At 44.4% G+C, this 27,056-nt stretch overlaps 1 protein-coding gene across 8 annotated transcripts in view; it reads right to left on the bottom strand.

The window, feature by feature from the left end:
• Positions 1–27,056, bottom strand: part of TMEM94 (transmembrane protein 94) — a 99,529-nt gene that overhangs the window by 54,255 nt on the left and 18,218 nt on the right. For 2 of the 8 annotated variants that reach the window (XM_073311871.2, XM_073311872.2), the window contains exons 2-3: positions 20,402–20,532; positions 303–481 (exon numbers count right to left, since the gene is read on the bottom strand). Coding sequence is in view for 2 of the 8 variants with exons in the window: in XM_073311868.2 (XP_073167969.1) it covers positions 6,207–6,361; positions 20,402–20,447 (201 nt within the window). In the remaining 6 variants the exon portion in view is untranslated. Of the gene's footprint in view, positions 1–302; positions 482–6,206; positions 6,362–20,401; positions 20,533–27,056 lie in introns of those variants that run through there. The other 6 variants (XM_073311870.2, XM_073311869.2, XM_073311868.2 and 3 more) reach the window with 5 other exon arrangements.

Raw genomic sequence — 27,056 nt, 5'->3', positions numbered from 1 at the left:
CCTTCAAGCTCTAAGTCTCAGAGCTGGAACACCTTCATTCTTTTGCCACAGGGTCACTCTATATGAAGTGAAGGATAGGTTTGCAAAAGACGACTCTTGTGGACAAGGGCAGGAGGCTTAAGAAGGCAATGAAGGGAAAGAGGGTTATGATGGGGAAGTGGAGGGGAGAATGCTAGGAGAGGAGATCACCAAAACAAACATTACCACATCTGATGGAGACACCTAAAGCACCAAGTAAATAGCAAAGCACCTAGCACATCACTGACACTACACAGGCACATAACAGGAGTACGGGGCATTACCTATAGACCCAGACACAACGTTTCAGGATCTCAGGTCAATAACAGGGGAAGAAAATCCAGGAATGCAGGAGACAAGCAGGGAGACCATCTTGAGCTCATTGTAAGAACAGTTTTAGGTTTTCACAGCAAAATCTGTCACTGCACACTCCCATCCATCCACCCCATTCAGTGATCAGCATCTAAGGAGACAGATTTCAAACACACTAAAGTGAACCTTTACATTTTTCATATGGCACAACAGAGAGCTCTTCAGCTTCTCAGAGATAGATCTCTTCAGCCTTTCATCACCTGTAGGTGCGCTTCCTTAAGGAGATAGAGGCCTGAGACTCTACTGGTAAAAAAGCCAATGCACCAGTGAGATGGCTAGTCCACTAATAAAAACCTCAAACACTCACTTCTTCAATGGCATCTTGAAGACTAACCTGCAGCCACATGGTCATGGGAACACGGACAACTTCTAAATACCCCCTCCATATACAGCATAGGACTCCATCTAAAGAGAGGGAAAACTAGATCCCAGGTTACAAAAAAAGCAAATACTCGCCCCATATCATGCAACTTCATTAGAGTGCTGCACCTTCCCTTTGCCCCTGCATACTTATGTTTAAAGGGGAAATGCAACAGAGAAAATAGCCAAATTACTTTCTTCATTGACCCAAGAGACCTGAAGAACATGCAAGCATTTGTAAAACACATTGGTGCCTCTCTGGAGCCGACCCCTGCACTGTCCTATTACTATTCAGTCCACCAGCAATGACAGGAGCCAGGTAAACAGGGAATGATTACAGCTCTTTTCACAGGGATGATATTGTGTCTGGCCCAGGGCTGTAATCTACAGAGTAGTTATTAAGGGGAAAAAAAAGTGCAGGAAGAGCAACGCATTCATGATTTTACTTTCTAAAGGAAACTAATAGGCATACGTGGAGAGGGTGCTGAACAGAAGAGCCAGCTAGTTCATCTTTCCTCTGCCTTCAGTAAATATCTTCAACCTCGAATTACTGGTCAGTTTGGCCACAAACAAACAGCAGAAAGGGGTAGCTAGACTAAGCTGCTGCCCAGCATAACCAATTCATTGGGGTCTATAGGAATGAGAGGGGGCTAAGCAGAGGGAAGAAAAGCAATTCAGCACCACAGGATTAGGTGGTACAGAAACACCAGCCCTTCCCTGTGTTCTCGAGTCAGTAAACCTGCTAATGGGTAGGTAAGAGGAAATAAGGGGGGGGAGTTTCGCTGCTGCAATGTGGCTCTCCTCCTGCAAAGCCTGGCAGATCATCAGCTCCTGTCACCAGCTGCAGCCCTCAAGTACAGGCCAATCTATGGGCTGGTTGATGCCTAAGGAGCTGACGATGATCTGCTAGATTCTGTAGGTGCAGGGCTTGCAGTGCACCTCCTCTGGCTCACAGCAAAGGGACTCTCCTTGCCCCCCACAACCTCTCCTGAGGTTCCATCTGACAAATCTCCTGAGCGGGAGGGAAGCCTTCTCTTCCTGTAATGTTTAGTTACTCCAGTGAATCCCCATCTGGTCATCTCTGCTCCCTTCAGCATACACTGAGCAGCAGCTACAGCTGTGGTAAACTCCAACCTCTTCCTTCGGCACCTGGAGGCCCATACATTATACTAGTAGCTGAAAGCCTGAGCTGTCCCATCAGCGTGGCAGTCAGACAATCTGTGCAGTCTCCCTCATACAACCAATGGAATTGTTACATACAAATTAGCTGTAGAGTAAGGGCGGTAATTGGTTGAGTTATGTCTAATGTAACAATGGTCTCAGACTCTTGGCATAGAGAAATGTCTCACTCTAGCTGTACACCACACTGGTATAATTTGTAAAGTCAAAATGGCTAAAAATCTTAAAAACTGGATGGTAACAGACCATGAAACCCAGTGATGACTGAACCTGGTGGTATTTTGAACAAAAAGAGCTCTCAGTCTTGCTTGGAGCTGTTTCCATCGCCTACCCCTGACTCAACAGACAGTCTAGGCTTCAGATTGATACACGAGTGACAATTCTGGAATCTTATTATACAGATTATACCCTGGGATATGTATTCCAACCATACAACACAGCCCATAGAGAATGGGAGTATGAAATATCCAAACTACAGTTCCCATGAGGCACTGTGGCAGCATAGGTGAACACTATAGGTGTTCACAATAGGTGAATAGCAATGTTGAATTGACCTAAAAAGAAACATTTACATTCGGTTTGACTCAATGAAATGTTTCGATTTGGGTTGAACTGAAACAAAATAGTTTCATTTCAATTTTCCCAACAGACAATTTTTTCTTCCAAAAAAACCAAAGTTTTCCCCACAGAAAATTTTGATTTTTGCAGAAACTGCATTTTCCATTAAAAATTTTAAAACTGATGGAGAGCTCCTGACCAGCTCTAACACTAACACTCACAGCCATTCAAAAGTTCCATGTAAACAGTTCAGTCTTACCATTATGATGGATGGTATTTTACTTGCTCATTTAAAAAAAAAAAAAATATATATATATATATATAGGAAAGCAGAATTTTGCCCAGCTCACTGCATGTGTGCGCACGTGTGCAAAGGTATTAAGACACTCTCCCCAAAATTTATTTCAACTATCTTCTCTGATGTATGGAATTGCCTCTTGGTTGAGCTTACCTGCAATGAGAACAAAATCTCTAGGCTTTCCTGAACCATTAAAGATTTACATGCTAACAAGGGGTACTAAGAGCCATTGACCCAAACTGTAAACCCTGTATATAATGGAAACCACTTCAAGCCAGGGGGTGCAACAGTACTCCCAGTTCCAGCACCTATGTGCTAACATATTTGTTTGGTACACCAAACAATGCTGGGCCAAAAGCACAGCAATTAATTTATGATATTTATCTTTCCATTTGCTTCTGCACATGTCTACTTACAGGACCAATCCTGCAAGGTGTGAAATGTCCTCTTTTCCCTTTAGAGTCATGGGGAGTTGAGGGCACAGAGTACCTTGCAGGATCAGGTACTTAACTATAAATGTCTGTGCAAATACAGTTTTTTGAAAAAGAAAGAAAGAGGAACAGAAGACTCATAAGACACAGTGAAGCACAGGGCAGCTCAATCTAATACCCCATAGCCTGGCTTTTCCCAATCCTGGATACACACAGTACATTTCATTTTTGCAACTCTTTGGTTCAAATCTTTTTCAGATTAAAAGAATGGGAGAGGGAAAATGGGGCAGCAGACTATTTCCCCCCTTGTTTGAAGGCTACTTTGCATGCCTCTAACAGGAAGGCTGTTTGTAATTTAACACTGACATTTTGCAGGCTATTAATCTATTTCATGGATCAGGCCCTTCTGGTACACAAGGATTAGTCACAGTTTCAAAATCATATGAGAAGCGGTTACTTTATCAGACACATTTGCATTTAACATTGCAAGCCATATTCATAGTTAGGAAAGAGACAACATGGTCTGTTCATTTTGACCCCATCACAGAGGCAGGTATCACATACATTACACTGTGCAATTTCCTGGGGGCAACATTTTTTATTACAAATTTGTGATAGCATAGGGCTATCTTTTTGTTCCTATTCAAACCCTTCATCAGCACACTAGATCTCCCTGTCTGACTGCAGCTGCTTTGTTAGTGAACAGATTGTATGCAATGGCAAGCCCACTATACGAGATTATAGGTATATGGTGGGCAAGGCCAATGGACAGGTCAATCTGAGAACAAGTTTCACATCACTATCTACACCCCTAATATCTTTCTCATACTCATTCCTAGTGAAAACACAGATGCAGTTGAGACGAGGTCTGATTCCTGGCTCCTGGCAACATGATGCCTGTTCAGTGATCTGGACTGTAAAACCCCCTGACACACATACACTCCACACTGAATAAACAGGAAGGATGATTTTTTGGTTAAGACATTGGACTGGGACTCAGGAGAGCTAAGATCTGCCCTTGGTTCTGCCATAGACTCTCTCAGTTCTACATCTCTAAAATGGGGATAATAATCCTTTCCTATCTCACAAGGGTGTTGGGAAGATTAATACATTCATTTATGTCAGTGGTTCTCAAACTTTTGTACTGGTGATCCCTTTCACAGAGTAAGCCTCTGAATGCGACCCCCTTATAAATTAAAAACACTTTTTTATATATTTACCTCATTATAAATGCTGGAGGCAAAGTGGGGTTTGGGGTGGAGGCTGACACCTTGCGAACCCCCATGTAATAACCTCGCAAACCCCTGAGGGGTCCCAACCCCCAGTTTGAGAACCCCTGATTATGAGGTGCCCAGATACTAAGTGATGAATGCCACAGGAAAACAGAGAGAAAATAAATTCTGATCTCTAATAAGGCATACAGATCCACAAACTATACCACATCTCTGCAAGGACCATTGCAGCATTTAACAAGCAGGAACAGGTGCAGAAGGAGCACTGGGTACAGACATTAACCATACTTTAAGAATCACGTGTTATGAATTTGATGGCCTCAGCATAGCCACTAGTGGTCCCAAAATCCAATGAAATAGACAAACCCCACAGCAAGCTGCATGTTGGCTCTATCTGGGTGCATATGTGGCCCTCAGAACAGCACTGCCCAGATTAATATAGAGCACAATGGTAAACAAAACTCCCTATACCTTGTCCACCTGCAGGAGCAACTTGAAAGGCAATCTGGACCCCTCCCTGTCCTGTAGCAGAGGAGCTCCTATGCTTCGCCAGGTAACTGGGAGAATGCAGGAGCTCTGGGTTGGAAGTTGGCTTTGAGACTCCCTGCTACTCAGCACTAACAGGGCCCACAGATTGACACTGTGAACCAACTCAGCAGCATTAGTGGGATCTGCGAATCTACAAGAGATCTGGACAGAGCAGCACTAACAGGGCCTGTAAATCAGAACTGGATCTTGGTGTAAACAGATTCTAATTTAATCCAGATAATGACATTCAAAGAAGTGTTTTTAAAAGCTTGCTTTAAAGCAGGGAGTTAGATTCCAATAGCCATGATAAACCGCTCTGCACCAATAATGCAAAGCCCAGCACTTTCTCACTCCCTCATACACATGCACATATTTTCTCTCTCATTCAACAAAGAGGGAAGAAACAATTCCCCAGGTAACAGTCCACTTTTCATCAGCACCTTCTCCAGTCTGTCCCTTTAGTCCTGTTTGCAGCAGCAAATCCCCAAACCTAGTTACCTACATATTTCACAAGGGAGCCTGGGGAATTAGTGAATGTTTGTGCTGTATTTTGAAGCTGCATTGTGCTATGTAATTGTTAAGTATTTATTATTATTAGCATTTATATATTTACAATATTTCCCTAACTCCAGAAAGAGATAGGGGTTGAAATTCACTTTAGCATATGTGGGAATTGCACCCCTTTACACCACAGCTGAATTTGGTCCAAGAATTGTTAATCCACCTCCCTGGAGCAGGTGATGCTAAGAAATTTTCCAAACTTCAGTACATCTTTCACTACCCTCTTTGTTTCTTCCCTATCTCCCATTCATTAGCTAAGGACTTTGAGGCTTACGGCTATAGCACAATCTAGCAGGTCTACTGCAAGTCCCGCTTTTCAAGGTGGGGGTTTTTTGGCTCATCCAGAGCTAACCATTCAAAAAAAAAAAATACAGATAAACTTGAGTCATTGAACATCGAGGCAGCAATGCAGGAATCAGTAGCTCAGATTGTTTGAGATTCCATCAGTGCGTTTAAGGTTACAATCTTCAGTTTGATTAAAAGCTTCTTCTCTGTCCTCCCACCCCATACCCTAAACCCCATCACATCTAAAACCCCCATTCAGTGCTCCATTTCCTGCCCTAAGGCTCTTCCCCAGACCCTCAGGACCCTTCATTCACCATCTGATCAGAGAGGCTGCAGGGGAAAACAAGCCATTTTGAATTTAAACGTTAAGGGAGAGAAACTTACTTTGCAGCATTTGCCTTGGTGGGGTATCCACAGATCTGCCTGTTTAAAGAGCATCTGGGCTGAATCCCTGTACCACCTGGAACCTTCAGCAGCAACTTCCAGTACTGCTGCCCTCAGAGAAAGAGAGGGCGAGAGAACATGCACAGAGCCCAACGCTGCAGAGAAAGAGACAGGAGCAGCAGAGTGAAGCACCAATCTGCTGATTAATTCAGCCTGTTTCCAGTCACGCTGCAGATCCAGCAAGGAGGCAGGGTGGGTGGGGGAAGCGATGGGGGGGAAAAGAAGAAAGTTCATACAGGATCACACCAGATGTCTGTAAGAATGACCCATTCATCAAATGGAGCCGACACAGCCAGATACATCTGCATACGCAGTAAGGGAGGATGCTGACTGATAAGGACATATGGAAAAGCTGATGGCAAACTAGACAGGACAAAATGCTAGCAAATACACTACAAGGAGGAAGCCAGCATGGTAGACTAGAGAGAGATGGAAAAGATCTATCAAGTTCTATCTCCCCATTCAAGGTGTCCATGGCAGACAGCAGCACACTGATGGCTTAACACCTTGGGGCTCAAGCTCAGTATTTTAAAGTTATTATTTAAATGATTCAAGGTGGTTACAGGCCTGATTTGCCAAGCTGAGTTGATGTTTCTCTCTCCCTCACTCTTGTTCCCAGCAGGGCTTCCCAGCAGCACTCAGGATGCAGAGAGTGGCAGGTGCCCCCTAAGCATCAAATATTCATAGAGTGCGCCTTGGGAGCTCAAACAGAAGGTGCAGTGCAGCTTATTCAATAGCAGGGCATTGTGCCGGAGGCTTGCCACTTACTGAGACCTGGTCATCGGCCACACAGTGGCACATGGAAAGCATGAGATTAGTGGAAACAGAGCACATGCAAGAAGCCCGGGGTGGAGCTAGAAAAGGACTACAGGGAAATGGACAAATGGACCTTTGGGATGATAAGAAGGAGTCAATCCCACTGACTCACTCTAATCCTGTTATGCAGATGCTCCCCTCTAAGGGGAAACTTAATCATTACACATTTGGGGCAGGGACTATGACCCATAAGTATTTGTACAATTTCTACTTCAATGGGGCCCTGATCCTAATTGAAAGAAAAATATTTAACAACTACTACCACTCAAGATAGGAAGGACCTTGAATCTGGGGTTAGGATGGGGCACCCACACATCACCAAATCAATGGCCCCATTGACAGCTTGACAAGATCCTGAGAGTTGTACCTGTGTAAAATGGAGCAGATTGCAACCACTCACCTCTTGAATATACAGCAGCCACCTCTGAAGAGTAACAGTCTTACATGTAGTGTAGCTTGGCTACTCAGATAAAGCTGGAGCATTGCATGCTAGCATCAGCACTCTCCACTGGCCACAACCTCATGTTCACGAGAAGGGTGACCACAGCCTGCACAGTAGAGCTCTGCTTCCTAACACATGATTGGCCAAATGTTCTGCCCTCTGTGTCAGTCACAGGCATCAGTACTGACTGAACCCTGGTTTGACTTCTTCTTTCTCCGAGCTCCAGATGCCTAAATCAGTACATGGTCCACAGAGCACCCCAATGCCATTGGCACACTCTCATCATGTAATAGATCACTGGAAAACTAATAACTCACTGATCATTAATACTGTTGCATGATGGATGTACGGTAAACCCAAAAAGGACTTAATAGATATGTGCTGCAAATGTGTTCTTAAAATGTATTTGGCAAGCCATGCCCAAGCCGGACATGTTCCAGACAAAGAAACGTGGTTTCCACCTACTTGAATGCGAATGTGTCTCTGTTGTAAATTAGGCAAAGTGTGACCAAAGCACATTTACATGCAAGGTAAATAAAGCCATCAAGAGAGCAAGTAAGGAAAGATGACTACTTAATCTTGATGGGGGATGGAGACTGCACCCCCAGGAAGCCTTCCTGCCTCTTGAAGCAGTGTCAATGAACTTTGGGAAGATATAACGGTGTCTACCCCCCAACAGGAGAGAGAAGCTATGTCTGGGCTTACTTTTCAAATGTTTACTGGACTCTAAAAAGAGATTCTGAGAGAACCATAGTTATCCATCAATGAGGGACTAAAATGGCCAGAGCTCCTGAAATCACAGAACGTTGGATCCTTCACTCAAGTGGGTGGGGGATTGAAGTCTCTGGGAATGGAGTATAGTAAGAAACCTGCTTAGGCAAAGATTGTAATTTGCTGAAATTAAGTTTTAGTTTTAGAAGAATATTTTTATTATTGTTTGCTTGTAACCCTTTCTATATTTATTCCTTATACTTGGTATCATTTAAACCTGTGACTTTTTGTTTAATAAATTTGTTTTACTTTTATTATAAAACAATTCAGTGCTTTGATTAAAATAGAGTGTTTGTCAAACCCAGGTTAAATTAATGAGTTGCTGGTTACTGTTTCTTCAAAGCAGCAGCAAATTTAGTAGCTTCTCTGAGTGTTCCAGGAGAGTGCTGGAACATTGCAGGGCAGACATATGGGATGAGGGCGGGGCGGTGTTGGGGTCTCCCTGCATAAAGTAACTGTGGTGGAAGCCAGGGTGTGACCTGCATGGTTGTAGGCTGGCTATTGGCATCAGAGCAGTGCCACAGCAGCATAGCATTTAAGGCAGGGATCTCACACATGTGGCCCGCGGGGTTATTTTCTGCGGCCCGCCAGCTCCCCGCGCCCCCCCCCCCCCCAGCGTTTACGTAGAGCAGCTCCGACCCGGCGCGCACCAGGGGGAGGGCAGGCTCCCTGCTTGCCTGCTCTGCCCCCGCGCCGCTCCGGGAAGTGGCCAAAACCTGGGGGGGGGGGGGGGGAAGGGATGTGTGTGTTGCCCTGGCCGCTCCTCCAGGTACCTCCCCAAAAGCTCCCATTGGCCACAGTTCCCCATTCCCGGCCAATGGGAGCTCTGGGGGGTGGTGCCTGGAAACAAGGGCAACATACAGACCCCTGTCCCCCCCCCCGCCCCCCCAGGTTCCAGCCGCTTCCCGGAGCAGTGCAGGGGCGGGGCAGGGCAGGCAGGCAGCCTGCCCTGTCCCCGGTGCATACTAGGCCGGAGCCTGCCCCCCAAACCCCTCCTGCAGCCAAACCCCCTGCCCTGAGCCCCCTCCTGCACCCCACACATCTCCCACACTTCAACTCCCTGCCCTGAGCCCCCACCATACCCCACACCCCTCCTGCACCCCCTGGGGGCAGGGAGGGGGCAGAGTTGGGGTGGGGATTTCAGGGAAGAGGCTGCAATGGGGGCAGGGAAGGGGTGGGAAGAGGCGGGGCAGGGTCAGGGCCTCATGGAAGGGGTGGAGTGGGGGCGGGGCTGGGGCACCAGGGGAGGGTGGGTGTCAGTGAGGTGGCCTTCGGGCCAATGTACTAGTCCTCGTGGCCCTCATGGTCATTTGAGTTTGAGACCCCTGATTTAAGGCACCCAGGGTTGCTCGGCAGACAGTCACACAACTCCTTGCTGGTCTGGGTTGAACCCCCAAAGTGTCATGAGCATCAGCAAAGTCCTCCATTTAAAATCATAAGTGCAGAGACCCTGGGTCCCACGTTAAGAACCAAATCTACAGGCAGAGACCCAGATGATCACATAGTATCACCAGTTCTAAGGGCTCTTCTCTCTACACTTGTACTGAGCCACATATTTGTATGCAACCTTATAAATACGTATGGCCAAAGTTGAAGGAAAGCTGAGAGTGCACCTAGTGTCATTACAAGAGAGAGAGAGAGTGTGGAGGGGGTGCAAGAAGAGACACCCTGTATCTTTCTCCAGAGTATTTTGTTTCCTAGACGACACCATCTTAAACTGCTCAAAGGAATAAAGTGTCTTAAACAACACAATTCTCTCTTCCATTCTCTTTTCAGCACAGTTCCTAGCAAGTAAACAGCTAAACCCAGCTGCTTACTGTAACTGGAATGCCACAAAAGCAAGGAGTGGTCAGGGGATCAGGATTGGGAAATTCTCATACACCCACCAAACTCACACCCAATACAAAATTTGGGAAGTGAGTTGAATTATGCTGCCTACAGGATTTCTTTAAACTCTGCATGAAGACTTTTGGAGCCCTAAACCATTGCAGCTAGAACCGTCAGCGGAGTCTTCAGGAACAATACATATATGCTTAGTGTTGAGTCAGAACCTTAAAATGTCAGAGTCAGAAAAACTATTTTAACTTGCTTAGGTCCTAACTTTTTTCCAACTCTTCTTGGTTTCAGCCTGGCTCCGACATGCCAGTCTTCAGTAGCAAACCCAAGATAATAAATTAATTCTATTATTCTTGTTGAACCATATTTTCTAGAGATCACTATCCTATGGCATGCTACACAGAACAACCATCCATGATATACAAGCATCCCTCTTTCATTGGATCGACATCAAAGATGTTAGCAGTTGGCATCACAAGTTGTATCTGGTTGTGTATCTATCCTCGAAAGACAGACTGAATCTTCAAAGAAACAGAAGCTGCAATAAACAAATCTGAGGATAAACTAGGGGTTGGAGTAGAGGACAGGGAGTAAAGGCAGATTCAACTTGGGACACAAGAGAGAGAAGCCAGTAGAATAAAGATGGATTTGAGGAGAAGACAAGGTATTAGAGAAGCTGCAGAGCAGGGAAGAGGTATAGCTGAGGATTCAAAGACAATAACCACTGGCCAGTACATAAGGGACATACAAGACAGGTGCTCAGACAGGAGCCACATAGGCTGCTTTGAGGAGAGAAAGTAGAAAGAGAGGGGGTATGGGACATACCACACGGGAAGGGGAATGATCTGGCTCAGGGGACAGGTAACTTTTACTTTCAAGTTCAAGTGTCCCCCTCCCCTCCCCACAGCTCCCATTCGCTGGGAAGCCGGACTTGCTGCTGGCCACTTCCGGGGCACAGCACAGTGTCGGAACAGGTAGGCACTAGCCTGCCTTAGCTGGGCAGCACCGCCGACGGGTCTTTTAATATCCCAGTCAGCGGTGCTGACGAGAGCCGATGGGTTGCTGAGCAAGGCGACCCAGTGCCTTACATGCTGCAACCCAGTACTGGGTCGCGACCCAAACTTTGAAAAACACTGCTCTAGAACCTCAGAGTTATGAACACCAGTTACACAAACTGACTGGTCAACCACACACCTCATTTGGAACCAGAATTACACAATTAGGAAGTAGGAGACACACCAAAAAAGGAAACAGTACAGTACTATGTTAAATGTAAACTACTAAAAAAAAAAAAAGGAAAGTTTAAAAAAGATTTGGCAAGGTAAGAAAACTGTTTCTGTGCTTGTTTCATTTAAATTAAGATGGTTAAAAGCAGCATTTTTCTTCTGCACAGTAAATTTTCAAAGCTGTGTTAAGTTAATGTTCAATTGTAAAATTTTGAAAGAACCACAAGGTTTTTTTCAGAGTAAAGAACATTTTAGGGTTACGAAAAACCTCCATTCCCAAGGTGTTCTTAACTCTGAGGTTCTACTGTAGTACTTTTCCTCAGTAGATCTCAAAGTGCTTTACAAAGGAAGTCCGTATTATTATCCCATTTTACAGCTGAGGAAACTGAGGCACAAAAAAGTGCAGTGACTTCCCCAAGGTCAGCTAGCAGGCCAGCAGCAGAGCCAGGAAGAGATCTCAGATCTCCTCAGTCCCAGTTTGTTGCTCTAACCAGGAGCCCATATTACCGGCAACCACAACACCATATTACCGGCAACTTAACCTCATTACCATTGATCAGCTCTTCATAACCACTTGTGTAAAAATAAGTAGGCAGTCCCAGTCAGGGTCCTGACAGCACAGGAGTTTCTGAAACTGCCATCAGGTGTTCCATTTCTGGTGTGAAGACGCCAAGGAACAGTGATGGAAACTGAACTCCCCCCTCCTCGCTAGAGCTAGTCCCTCCAGGTCAGGGTTGAGGCACACTGGCAGGGAAGTGAGGAAGTAGGGAAGAATTTGCTCTTTGTGCTGGTACACACATTATAGATCTTGGAGGGTAAAATCTGGTACCTTTCACCAACATTAGCTTTCACCTTTAAAAAGGCATAAAAAATTAACAAAAACTAAAAGTCAGGCAGAAAGGGGAGAGACAGACTGGGAAAACTGCACATTTGATTTAAGAGATTTTTGGTACCACTCCTGGGTTACTCTCTGCCTTGCTCTGCAGTGTCTCTTTTATTTTAATTGCTATTGAAAATATAAATAAGGGTGTTTTTTTAAAATCCCAGTTTCTATTACCAGTACTTTTAAAAGGGGGAAGAGAGGATTTTTAACAACTCAGAAGAACAACCTAGCGTTTCAGTGAAGCAAGGTCTCTTAATGCTGATGAAAATCTGTCAGTGGAGAGCACTCCAGCAATAATAGAAGCAGCAGCCATTCAAAAATACGTTACACCACCATTTGCTCTGCTCATGGCCTGGCAATTTGATAAGCTTGTCCTACCTTGGGCAATGAACTATGTCACAGCCAGGAGAAAGAGAGGACAGGGCAGTATGGAGATTCGTGAGATGCAAAAGTTCACACCACACAAGATGGGGTATAGGATCAGCAGCTGCGGACAATACTCCCGAACACAAGTGACGTCAACAAGAAAGGACAAGGTAAGTTACCATGCAGAAGATAGGGTCAGTCCTAGATTCTGGTTTCTTGTTCTCTAGGCCAGTAAGAACAACTACGTAGCACAGACTTTCAGCCCTTGAAGGGAATCAATCAACAGAAACTCCTCAGATCAACCAAGGGTTTCACCAGAATCCTGTTCAGCTCTCATTGGACTAGCTGGATGCTGTCAGGGGTAGAAACCAAGAGCATGAAAGACCCTGAGGAGAAATTAGGAGTCCTTTGATCAATCCTGGCACTTTAGCAGCCACATAGAGCTCTTTCACAACTTTAAGCTCCTTGGCTTGGTGTGGTGAAAGGAGCAGAACTATTTCCTGCAGTGACAGGTGTCCATTCTGGAGGCAGTAGCAGGGAAGGGCTTACCTAAAAAATGGTTACCTACCTTTCGTAACTGTTGTTCTTCGAGATGTGTTGCTCATGACCATTCCAATTAGGCGTGCACATGCGGCGTGCACGGCAGCCAGAAGGTTTGTCCCTAGCAGTACCCGTTAGGTCAGATTGGGCACCCCCTTAGGTTGCTGTGACGTTCCCATCTGGTGTTATCTGGACCAGTGATCTGCTAGGTCACTCCAATCCTTGACTCTGGGAGCCAGCCTTACCCTGCTCTGCTGTGAGAACCCCCACTCCTGGGTGGTTCACACACAGCCTCTGGCATGTAAACTGCTCCACTTGTAAGGTAACTCCCTTCTCTTCTTGTGCCAATATATATTTATGCCTGTATCTGTAATTTTCACTCCATGGATCTGAAGAAGTGGGTTTTTTACCCACGAAAGCTTATGCCCAAATAAACCTATTAGTCTTTAAGGTGCCACCAGACTCCTCATTGTTTCAGTGCCCTTACAAACTGAGATGCCTCTCACCACATGCTGGCTGGTTGCTCTTCAGCCAGGCTCTCCCCTTTGATTAGTGCTTCAGTCACTTGGTGTGGTGTCTGTAGATGTAGGTAGGAGAGAGAGAGAGAGCATGCCACCCTCCCACCCACCCCCAGTCAGAGTCAGGTGAGCATTACCTATTTACAGTTCCAAATTGACCAAGGAAAGGGGTGACTCCCTCAAGAGAACAGATTCTTTTGTTGCTACCTAGGCCAGCTCCCTTTGTTCCTGTGAGGCTGGGCTGGGTTTGTCCCATACCTGCCCTGATGAGGTGTGAACTGTCTCTTTGCTCTTGGAGAGTTTTTGCCTGGGCTTATTTTAAGCCAGGGGTTCTCAAACTGGGGGTCGGGAACCCCTCAGGGGGTCGTGAGGTTATTATGTGGGGGGTCATGAGTGGTCAGTCTCCACCCCAAACCCCACTTTGCCTCCAGCATTTATAATGGTGTTAAATATATAAAAAAGTGTTTTTAATTTATAAGGGGGGAGGGTCACACTTAGAGGCTAGCTACATGAAGGGGGTCATCAGTACAAAAGTTTGAGAATCACTGTTTTAAGCAATGAGGATACATTTTCAGCCTCATAACTACATAGATGAAATTATTACCTATAACCTTACTATAACATTACTGTAACAATTACTAGAACATCACTTTAACAACCACGCTCAGTGCATCATGAGCCATCCGAAGACACCAAACATGACAAACTTTGCATTGGATACCACACAATCATTTTATAAATATGAATATGAGTGTGTAGGGTGTTCCCCCGAGGTACAGAGTGTCACAGTCGCGCCTTCATGGCACTGAATATAGGGCTCTGCCAACTTGCTGCCACTTCAGTTCCTTCTTGCCAGATTGCTCTGACAGAGGGGTAGGGAGGTGATATTGGAATGGACATGAGCAACACATCTCGAAGAACAACAGTTGAAAAAACAGTTACCTACCTTTTGTTTCTTCGAGTGATTGCTCATGTCAATTCCAATTAGGCGATTACCAAGCCTAAATTTTGGAGGGAGGGTTGGAGCTCAAAGGTTCGCAGACTGAAGCACCGCCCTACCTAAGTCTGCATCATCTCTAGCCTGCTATGTAATAGCATAATGTGAGGTAGAAGTATGTATAGACGACCAAGTTGCGGCTTTGCAGATCTCTTGCATCGGAACATGGATGCCTTGTGGAGTGTACTGTCAGCGGACGGGCCGGTACTTTCGCCAAATCGTAGCAAGGATGTGATCCATGATGAAATCCTTTGGGAGGAGACTGGAACTCCTTTCATTCTGTCTGCTACTGCGATAAACAGCTAAACGGACTTCCAGAACAGTTTCGTTTGCTCGATATAGAACGCTAATGCCCGACGAATGTCCAACAAATGAAGTTTTTTCTCCCTGTTGCTTGAGTGCAGCTTAGGGTAGAAAACTGGGATGAAGATATCCTAGTTAACATGAAACTGGGAGACAACCTTCGTGAGAAAACCCAGATGTGGCCTGAGCTGAACTTTGTCCTTATAGAAAAGGAGTACTTGTGGCACCTTAGAGACTAACCAATTTATTTGAGCATGAGCTTTCGTGAGCTACAGCTCACTTCATCAGATGTTTACCGTGGAAACTGCAGCAGACTTTATATACACACAGAAATCATGAAACAATACCTCCTCCCACCCCACTGTCCTGCTGGTAATAGCTTATCTAAAGTGATCAACAGGTGGGCCATTTCCAGCACAAATCCAGGTTTTCTCACCCTCCACCCCCCCACACAAATTCACTCTCCTGCTGGTGCTAGCCCATCCAAAGTGACAACTCTTTACATAATCAAGTCGGGCTATTTCTTGCATAGATCAAGGTTTTCTCACATCCCCCCCACCCCCATACACACACAAACTCAGAGTGAGTTTGTGTGTGTATGGGGGTGGGGGGGATGTGAGAAAACCTTGATCTATGCAAGAAATAGCCCGACTTGATTATGTAAAGAGTTGTCACTTTGGATGGGCTAGCACCAGCAGGAGAGTGAATTTGTGTGGGGGGGTGGAGGGTGAGAAAACCTGGATTTGTGCTGGAAATGGCCCACCTGTTGATCACTTTAGATAAGCTATTACCAGCAGGACAGTGGGGTGGGAGGAGGTATTGTTTCATGATTTCTGTGTGTATATAAAGTCTGCTGCAGTTTCCACGGTAAACATCTGATGAAGTGAGCTGTAGCTCACGAAAGCTCATGCTCAAATAAATTGGTTAGTCTCTAAGGTGCCACAAGTACTCCTTTTCTTTTTGCGAATACAGACTAACACGGCTGTTCCTCTGAAATTTGTCCTTATAGAACACCGTGTAAGGAGGCTCAGACGTTAGGGCCTTGAGCTCAGACACCCTCCTGGCTGACGTTGTTAGTACCAGAAACGACACCTTATATGAGATGTACAGCAGAGAATATGTCACCTGTGGTTCGAAAGGTGGCCCCATTAGTCTGGAAAGGACCAGATTATGGTCCCAGGCTGGGACTGGCTGTCGAACATGAGGGTACAGCCTGTCATGGCCTTTAAGGAAACGACTGACCATGTGGTTGGCAAAGACCGACCAGCTCTCCACACCTGGATGGAATCCAGAAATGGGGCCAAGTGAACCTTTACTGATAACATGGAAAGCCCTTTCTGTTTCAGACGGCAAATCAAGAGCTATGAGCGTTCCAGCTAACTGTCATAGGCGGTAAGTAGTAACTGAAGTGGAGACAGGTTGGCAGGGCCCTATATTCAGCGCCATGAAGGCGCAACCCCAGAGGGCACCCGGACTGACCCGATGGGTACGGCTAGGGGAAAATCCTTCCGGCTGCCATGCACGCAGCGCGCGCACACCTGATTGGAATTGATATGAGCAATCACTTGAAAAACTACTGTGACCTATTATAAGGTTTGAATGACAAGAGACTCAAGTAAATCTCCTGACTTCCAATCATCAAATAGCCGTGGCACTATGAAGAATGTCACTTGTGTCAAAGCAAGATATGGACATTCTGAAGCGCAGTGTGTTCATTTGCACAGACAGCAGCACCCAAAGTGGGCTTCTAGAGCTCAGCTGTTCCATAGCAGTGCTAGTGTTGAAGCCTGAGAGTAGTCTGAAAGGCTGTGGCATAACTGCACATAATTGCTTCTTGTCTTAAACTGATCAATACCAGAGCAGTCCAGAGTGCCATTAACAACAGAACAAATAGATGATTACTTTAATTGTAACATTACCTCCATAGTCTTAGCAATTTAAACTGAAAGCAACACAGTTCAACAAGGTCCTCACGCAAAATATATTGGGGAGGTCACAGGTGCAGGCAGGGGCAAGCCCAGCTTCCCGTGGTCTCATATAAAGTAACACCACAACACCAGCTAAGAAAAGGTACACCAATCTCAAGCCAAATAGTGATGGATGCTTCCCAGTTCCTGTGCAACTTGTGTCTATGTTAATGTTCTAGAGCAGTGGTTCTCAAACTTTTCTGTTCATGGACCACTTGAAAATTGCTGAGGGTCTCGGCGGACCACTTAATGATCTTTCCAAATGTTGTTTGTACCGTTAGCTAACTATTGTAAAGTGCTTTGGATAAAAGTGCTTTTTAAAAAAAATCTTAATAATAATAAATGGTTTTTTTGTTCTACAAATAAAATCACACAACTAATATTTTAATATCAGTGGTCTTACCTTTCTAATGCGATGGATGTGCTCTCTTCCCCTGCCGCGGCAGCCCCCGAGCTGGGCCTGGGAAGGAAGGGGGTTTCTCTCTCTCCGCAGCATCCCCTAAGCTGGCGTGGGAGGGGGGTGTCTCTCCCCCACCACAGCAGTGAGGCTGGGAAGGAGAGTGGTCTCTCCCCAGCAGCAGCCCTAGAGCTAGGGAAAGTCGCCTCTTTCTCTGGCCACTGCAGCCCTGCACGTCCCAAATTCTCCCCACCCCTTCTTCTCACCCCACTGCCCCCTCCCACCTACTCCCCCCCAAGGCCACCACCTGACCTTACATGTGCATCTTCTCCAGGGTCCGGGCACCTGATTAGTGGAGCCATGCCTGTGCAGCTCCACTAATTAGGTGGGTGGCCTTTCATTCTCTCATGTGCAGCGGCCCAGGCGCGCACCTTAGAGGGAACTATCAGAGGACCACCTGAATGGAGCTCGTGGACCACAGTTTGAGAACCTCTGTTGTAGAGAAAGTCTGTCTCTTAAACTATTATCTAACAGGTAATCTGCACTAGTAAGCAAAAGCCAGCCAGCGTTCTGGAAAGACTGCAGAACATGCTCAGCAAGGGGAAGGGTTGCCTGGAGAGTAAAATGGAGGTAGTTAATGTGATCTGGAAATGAAAAGGCTACAATGACCGGGGAGGGAGGCAAGTGAGAGGAAGGAGCAAAAAGGGTAAAGTCATAAGAATTTTTTCTCTCCACTCCTGGTCTAGAGTACGCATGATCTTCTCCAGCTTTGGTCTCAAACACAATCTCTCACCCAGACCAGGCCCCAGAATAGGGCATCTACCTGTTCACTCTCTCAAGTGACAAACACATTTGATACTCAGGTGGCTGCTGAAACTCATGCATAGAAAAAGTGGCCAATCGAGTAGCGTCTGCTGCTCTCTCTTTCTTCTTAGAATCATCATCTTGGAGGCAGCAGTGCATATAAGGCAAATAATCTTCCAAGAACCACTGCAAACATCCCTTTAAAGCTACCAGCTGCACGTACCCACCACGGAGGCCTCTCTCTCCCCTCTTTCTTTAGGATTGGAAACATACTAAGTAACAAGAGGCTGGTTACACACAAAACACACATAGGTATTAGTCAATCTGACATTTACAAGGGCAGAAGAAGAAATAATATTGCCCAGCTAGCCCTGGAGAAAGGCAGAACTGTCCAAACAGCACACGTACAGGGCAAGTCTAACTGAGCAGCAGGAAAATGTTACTCAGTTAAATGGAAAACTTCTCTACACAGCCTCAGGTCTGCTTTATAAAAACGTTTGCAGTGATTTAAGCATTCACAAAAGACGTCATGATAAGTACTCAGGTGACTGAAGACCTCAATTTATCCTCAGAATAGGACAGGTATAGCATAAGTAGCAGCACACGCTTCCCCTACACAGTCCCAGTAGCATGCCTAACCCTAGTCTTGAGAGTACTATTTCTAGAGTTGAGAAGGGAGTTCAATCTCTATGGCCCATTCCACCCTTCACTTTTCTAAAGAGTCCCAAGCAAGGGTGCCCACTGAGATAGGACTGCAAAAAGTTACAAAAGGATCTCACAAAAATTGGGTGAGTGGGCAACAAAATGGCAAAAGAAATTAAACGTTGATCAATGCAAAGTAATGCACGTTGGAAAACATAATCCCAACTATACATGCAAAATGATGGTGTCTAAATTAGCTGTTACCACTTAAAGATCTTGGAATTATCATGGATAGTTTTCTGAAAACATCTGCTCAGTGTGCAGCAGCAGACAAAATGCTAACAGAATGTTAGGAACCATTAGGAAAGAGATAGATAGTAAGACAGAAAATATCATAATGCCACAATATAAATCCATGGTACACCCACATCTTGAATACTGAGTGCAGTTCTGGTCTCCCCATCTCAAAAAAGATATATTAGAATTGGAAAAAGTACAGAGAAGGGCAACAAAAGTGATTAGACATATGGATTTCCGTATGAGGAGAGGTTGATAAGACTGGGACAGTTCAGTTTAGAAAAGAGACTACTAAGGGGAGATATGATAGAGGTCTATAAAATCATGAATGGTGTGGAGAAAGTGAATAAAGAAAGGTTATTTACCCCTTCATAAACACAAGAACTAAAGGTCACCCGAAGAAATTAATAGGCATTAGGCTTAAAACAAACAAAAGGAAGCACTTCAGACAATGGACAGTAAACCTGTGGAACTCACTGCCAGGGGATGTTGTGAAGGCCAAAAGTATAACTACGTTCAAAAAAGAATTAGATAAGTTCTTGGAGGATGGGTCCATCAATGGCTATTAGCCAAGACAGTCAAGGACACATTCCCATGCTCTGGATGTACATAAAACTTCTGACTGCTGGCAGCTAGGACTGTTCTGTTCACTCCCTCTGAAGCATCTGTCACTGGCACTGTTGGAAAACAGGACATGGACTAGATGGACCATTGGTCTGACCCAGTAAGGCCAGTCTTATGTTCCTCTACCCCCTACAAACCAGACTGAGATAATCAACTCATTTCACACAATCATTCAGTCTGTCAGTGGTAGTAACTTTTGGCCCCTGCTAAATCTGAGCTGTGTGCAAACCGATGACTTAGAAGCAAAAAGCTCTGCATCTCACTGCCTGGTTTCTCACACTGGTAGTCTCCCAAAACAAGAGTAAACACCCATTAAACTCAGAATGCAACCCATGAGCTGACAAAGAGATGAGAACATCATTTCCTTGATAGTCCTCTTCTCAACAGGTCTACTAACTCCACAGAAAATCATTAGCCCTACTCATATTGCATGCCAACCACGTAGGATGGAAAATATGAGGCTGCTGGTATAAACTGGATGTCCTCCTGGTATCTCTGGGTTATCCAGTGGTGGACCTTAGTTATCAGGGACAAGCAAACATGTTCCCTTGACTATGCAAGAGAAAGATCTTCCAGCTTTAGCAACAACTACAGATTACTCCACATACTAATGCAAAACATGCAGACCGAAGTCACAGAGAAGCAAACCAACCAGGACTTTAGAATCAATATGTTTAAGATGTGATCTCCTTTCTGGGGAACCTACCTGACACTGCTCCTTCAGGTCCATGACTGCACGATTCTGTAAGCATGCCCAACACAATGTAACTACCCCTCGGGGGGAGAGCCTCTCCTAGGTGTGTATGACCTTTGGTTACTCTGTTATCGTAACACCATCTGTGGAAACAAAAAGGGCAAGAGTCAGATTTTCCTCCACACTCTCTTTAAGGCAAGTGTACAATGAAGCTGACAGACTTCAAATGAAAGGAAAGGGGTGTAGGTGAGAAAAACCGGGAGTAGAAGGTGGTTCTAAATTGTGCCCCATTAGTTTGCAGTCCCCTGCCCCAAGTGGGCTTTATCAGTTTAACTTTCAAAAAAGCTGTCGGCACTAGATGAATTAAATTCCCTGCAGAGCAAAATAAACTTTATGCAGCAGCCTTGACATATATCCTGGAACACATCCAGGAGATCTGCCAAACTCTGCCCTTAGCAAGAAGCTAGATTCCACCAGGTGCTGCGAAGACAGCAGGCTGAAATGCCAGCCAGCAGACGTGTGATCGGACCAGGCTGTCACCAGCGGCCATTTGTCTTGCTATTTTTATCTAACCGGGGCTCTGTCCAGCTAATCTCTAATGGAGCCTGCAGTAATGAGTCTTCCATTTGCTGAAACACCACATCAGATCCTCATTGACAAGGCTATGCTCTAGGGCTAAACTCAAATCTGGCCCACCATTAAACAGGCCAGAAGGCCTAAAGAATGGCTCCAGATCACCAGGGAATAGACTAGCAAATTTTATTTTAGCAAAACTGGGATTAACAGAGCTACAGCAGGAGACAGCTCTGGAACTCACTTTCCCCCTTGCTCTGACATAGCCTGAATTGGTTGACCTTCAGGGCACACAGCAAGACTCATCTGTTATTTTGGACTTTGCAGGGAGGGGACTAGTTGAAGGAATTTGGTAGTTCATTTCAGGGTATTATATTTAGGAGGGGATCATCTTAAATATTAAATGAGTTGAGATAGTAAAAGGGGCTATATGATGAAGTGGCCTTGGGCAGCAGAGTCGTTTGGAAGTAAGGGTTAATGACTCTTGTATTTTTAATAGTTACACAGAGTTTTAGAGATTGGACAGATGCGTCTAATAAACAGGAGGCACACAGTTCAGCAAACTGACCCATACCAGATCTGTATTTACTAAACTGAAACAAAACCCTGTGATGTGGTACTAGGTTGGATGTGGTCACCAGACCTTCCACCCTACCCTAGTCTGTAATTTTGCCCATTTTTCACAGCAGATGGATTCTGCAGATCCCAACTGGTTGTCTCCCAGCCTCCTGCAATCTTTGTGCATGGCACTGTTCTCTATGACAGCAGTGTAACTAGATTCATTTGAGCACAAAAGGAACCCTCAGCTCCCTTAGAAAGCAATGTTTCCCCTGTGACTATGACCATGCACATCTGTGTGTTATTAGGTGAAAGGCAGACACCAACCAACAAGTCAACTTCATGTACCCTCTCTACCTATATGCTACTCCTGGTGGAATTCTACGTCACTGCACATGCGCAGAATTCATGGCCTCTGCAGATTTCTTTGATTCCCTTCAGAAAAATGACTTCTGACAGAGAAGCAAAAGAAAGCCACAAGAGCGGTTTGGGCAGCTGGTGGAGATGTAAATCACCACAAGGAGTAGAGGGGGGGCTGAGCAGTCATGCATGTGAGAGACACACTCTGTCCCTCTTGCTCACTACTGCGGCACGTTCAGCATGGAGGGACTGGGCTTTGGGGTGTTTCTGAAGAGACAGGCGTGGGGCAGGCTGTCCCCTCAGGCAGAGCAGAATGTAGCATCCTGCCTGCTTAGTGAATTGTTCCCATTGTTCTTAGTGAATTCCCACAAGAGTATAAAACAGGTGTAAAAATTTTAAGTCTCCTTTACGGTGCCAGAGTGGTGTAAATGAGTCTTACTGTAAAGGACAGTATGGCCTTATAAGTGTGTATGGTGTTTTAGTGATTAGAACTGGTCTAAATTTTTGGACTGAAAAAACGTCCTATCAAAATGTGCTCCATGAACTGTTTCCTACTGACCTTTTGGGAAATGGTCAGTAGCCAGTATAAATTGCGAGTTTGAGTCCCCAGCCCTCATTTGCTCTTCAATTGCCTATGATGTAACACTGAGCATATGGCTGCATATATTTGTTGACTAATAACAAAGTAAAGGGTCAATACTAGCTACATTATTATTAGACAGATGGGATCTGATGATTTCCTCCAATGCTCCCCATGCCCATTCTCCATTCATTGTATGGTAGTTTAAATAAATTACTAAAATAATTGAAACTAGCATTATTGCGTTACTTTGATTTAAAAAAATGCAGAATTTTAAAATATTGTGCACAGAATTTTTAATTTTTTGGCACAGAATTCCCCCAGGAGTAATATAGGCCTCATACATCATTTGAGAATGTTATGTCTCCTTTAAGACAAGGTATGATGTGAAGCTGTCAAGTGGTGCAATTACCACAGAAATGGAGATAAAACAATGACACCACATTAAAATGACCACTTTGAAATATTTCCATTTGTTTCTGTTTAATGACTATATTATTTCAAAACATAAACTTGGATTTCTTTGTGACCTCAAAGCATAACAACAATCTAAAGGTAAAACAAAAATAATAATAAATTTGTACAGGTATCACTGAAATGTAATAGAAATGGTGACATTTCTAGTCATTATCATCATCATCTTGTTCATCATGCTGAGAGTGCATGGGTTATCATAATCTTCATTGCCTTAGCACATACACAGTCCTATGCACGGAAGTCTGTTGACTACAACCACAGTTGATTGTGCAGTGACCCCTACAGGTACAAGCACAAAGAAAATCCTACAGAAGCTCAGATGCCCTGCGGCCCTTGAAGAATGTAGGAAGTAGTACACAGTGGCGCTGGAACAATTTTTATAGTGGGGTTTCTGAGAGCCATTGAACCAAACTGTAAACCCTGTATATAATGGAATCCACTTCAAGCCAGGGGGTGCAGCAGCCCCCTTCCTCCAGCACTCTTAGTTCCAGCACCTATGGTATTTCATCCACATTTTTCCATCCATGTTGCAATGGCAATCCAATATCTGGTTTGTCTATGTGTGAAGACATCCAAATAGTTGTTTGCCATGGTGCTCTTTTGACATATTCTTCAAAACTGTCCTTATATGGTCGGCGTTTGACCAGCGACTTGTCCTTTTTGTTGACTAGATTGAGGCACAAGCAATTCAGGTCTCTGTGGGTCTCCTTTTCTTTCTCACTCTGATCATACAGCAGTATTACAGACTTCCTTCTTGCAAAAATTGCAGCTTGTGTCACTCTTCCCCCAACAGGCAAGATCTCTGAAGCGGTAAGCTCCCTTTGTTTTGATGACATTAAACACAAACTCCCCCCGCCCCCAAATACCAAACAGGGATGACACAGAGTTACACCCTGTTAATTAGTGTACAGCAGAAAGTATGTTGCAGAAGTCAGGTCTGAGGTGTGTAACAAATTGTGTGCACAGGTATGAAATGACACGTCTGTTGTGCTAGTAATGGTGCATATTTCAATCGACACATTATCATTTTTGGAAAGCAGTGAACAACAAGAACCAAAACTTCAAGTGACCTAATTACTATGGTTCCTTTGACATCAAGAGACTCAAAAGCCATATTGGCACATACCATATGCAGAAGCAACCTTGTGTCCACTTATTCTTCAGTACTGTACAAGTCTTGGGCTTCTTCAACACCTTTACTGGTGATGGACTTTGTTACTTCACCTTGCAAAAAGCCTACAGCAAAGAGGAGAGTGTGGGTGTGCTCCTACACTCTCAGGTACATTTTGAACCATATATTCACAGAGAAATTGTACACGTGACTGCTTGCTGGATGCCACGTTGAGAAACTTTTACCATGGAGGCACAGAGCACCCACCAATCAACTGGTGTTTCTTGCATCCAATCTTAGATCCTGTCCGGCGCGGTCTTTCTGCAGTTTTCACAGAGTTACTGTTGTCATATCTGTTAAAGACTTCGATTACAAATTAACTTTGTCAAACCTTTTTAGGATCTGCCTCAAGGACTCGGCAGGACTCAATTAATCAAATGTGTGGAATTTGTCTCCAGCCATCATTTGTACGACAGCCATGGCATTTCTGATGTACACTGTGATTTCTTTCTTGCATGCTCTTAGCTCGTGGATTCTTTCATCTTGAGCTTCCAGCTGATGCCCTAATACAGCTTTGTCTATTCTTCTCATTGTTCCATCACCATGAAAGAGGGACATAGGCACAGGTCCTACAGGATGACTAAGAACAGTTCTCATTGAAACATCATTTCTGCATCTTGCTAAGGACAGGGCTCCACAGAAAACAATTTCTGGACTGAGAGCTGCTGTGATTGTCCCTCCCCGACAGACAAATTTGGTCTTCTTGGCCATGTCAGCAAATGATCATGTCAGATTTCTTGACTGGTCTGAAGAAGCTACATGTCCCATCAGCATTAAGAGAATCTCTCATATCTCTCCAGTTGTTCTTCACCAACATCTGCTATTTTGAGTAGACTTTTGTACATCTGATGTTACATGCATTCCAGAGAACATTGGTAAGCACCTCTGGATGGTAATTCAGGGTCAAATGAGTGTGCCATATTGTTGATCATATGGTTGGTAAAAGCTGTAACATGCTCTTCATCCCTCTTCAGTGCAGAGGCAAGGACTTGTCTGTGGACTTTATTCTCACTACTTCTTGTTAGACAACGTCTCTCTCTCTCATAGTTTTTGTATATTCATAATACAAAGCTGTGTATTGTCATCTCTAACACTAATAATGACCTTTACATAAAAAAAGTGTCACTAAATTAAAAAATCTAGTTCCTAGAATATTTCAAAAGCTAGTACTGCATGTGTAGACAATTACAAATTAAAATCTTCTACCAGGAAGACTAGAGGTACACTGTGTGTACAAAAGCTTACAAATGGAGAAGCATTATGTTAGGAATTCATAATTTATATCTACCCACTGCAGTATAAACTGTGGGCATGCAAACTACTGCTATTAGTGCACAATGTTCAGTGAGAGACTAATCTGGTCAGCAAATTTCAGCTGAAAATACAGAAAACTATTATAACCACTTGTGCAATATTTTGCCAATTAATACGCAACGTGAAAACATTTCCTGTTAACATATTACAAAATGTCGATATACAGCATTTTTGCTTAGTCATTTCTAAAAAAAAACAAACTTGCCCATGCAAAAATCAATAAAAATATTTTAGTACATTGTCATTTGGTAGCTTTGACCAATAAACACCACAATAAGGTGTTGAAATTAGCTTAAACAGTAAAAACTAGTCACAGTCGTATGGCAGTGTGTTTCTGGAACTGTGCAAAAATTGACACTTTCATTTTGTTTCACCTCACCTACAGGCTTACAGCACTACTTGACAGCTCCACATGATACCTCATCTAAATGTACATAAAATAAGCTTTCAAATGATACATGATGTGGGTTGTCTAGGGTGAGTACCTTAAACTCCAAAAACATGGCCCTTTTTGGAGAACTGCCACACACCTAAGCGTCACATATATGCATTTCCGCTCATGCAAGCATCCGCATTTGAGGTTACACATGCTCAGTTAATTTACTAGGGATGAATTGTTCAGAGTACGTAGGACAAGAAACCACCATCTGTAGTTACTTTTGCTGTCTCTACTTTCTGGCTGGCACATCATCAGAATTAGCTAGCAGTCTGGACTCAGCATCATTCCCATACTGTTTCTTTGCCTGTGAGGGTCTCAAAACAAAAAATGGGCTATCAACTATGCCAGGCCAATTAGCAAGTGCAATGAAAAGATCACAAAACGTTACTGGAGTGTAGCGGACAAAGAGGGGCTGAGAATGGGAAGGAGGCATATATACCTTAGTATGCCCCTATAGAGCAAAATAGTGCCTTGATATCTTGCCCTTAACTCAGGGATCACTTCAGCACAAGGCAAAGGGGAGAGGATAGACTTTTAAAATGAAGGAAAATGGCAATTCAGAGAAGGGTTTGAGAAAGCTCCAGGATTCTTCTTCCTATTAACCCAAATAGGAGACTCATGGCCTTGACTAGCAAGGACACACTCAGATACCTGGAGGCCAAAGCCACAAAAGCAGAAAGTGAAGAAAACATTCTGAATGTCCTCTGTGCTGATCCAGTGTAGCCCAGATCGTTAGCAAACGTGGCTCTGCTCTGCTCCCCCTTCCAGTACCATTTCAATGGAAGGAGGTCATGAAGGGAGACAGCTGTGCAGGAGACAGCCTTGCTCAGCACTGTAGTGACATTCTGTTTCAGGCAGCAAACTGAATTAAATGTGATCTTGAAGGCAAAACATGCCACTTGTCAAAGTTCAAAACACATTGTTCAGCATGTGTAGGAGTGTCACTCTAAGATCAGTGCAAGCATCTATAATGCCAGGGAGGAGGACTCTGGAGGACAGTGAAGTTAGACATACACTAGATTGGTTGGAAAGAGTGGATACTCTTTACCTACATAAATCTAAATGGCTACCAAAAAACAATGAATAACAATTCTGATTGATATCTCCATAGCTATCTAGTTATCCGATAAAGGGAGACCTAGACACACAGGGTTTTCCCAAAGTCTGAATGGAACCGATGTGAAACTCATCATCA

This window comes from Lepidochelys kempii, chromosome 14 (assembly GCF_965140285.1).
Source record: "Lepidochelys kempii isolate rLepKem1 chromosome 14, rLepKem1.hap1, whole genome shotgun sequence".
Lineage (NCBI taxonomy): Eukaryota > Metazoa > Chordata > Testudines > Cheloniidae > Lepidochelys > Lepidochelys kempii.
Note: the sequence above shows the minus strand (reverse complement) of the source record. Positions and strands in the feature narration are given on the sequence as shown.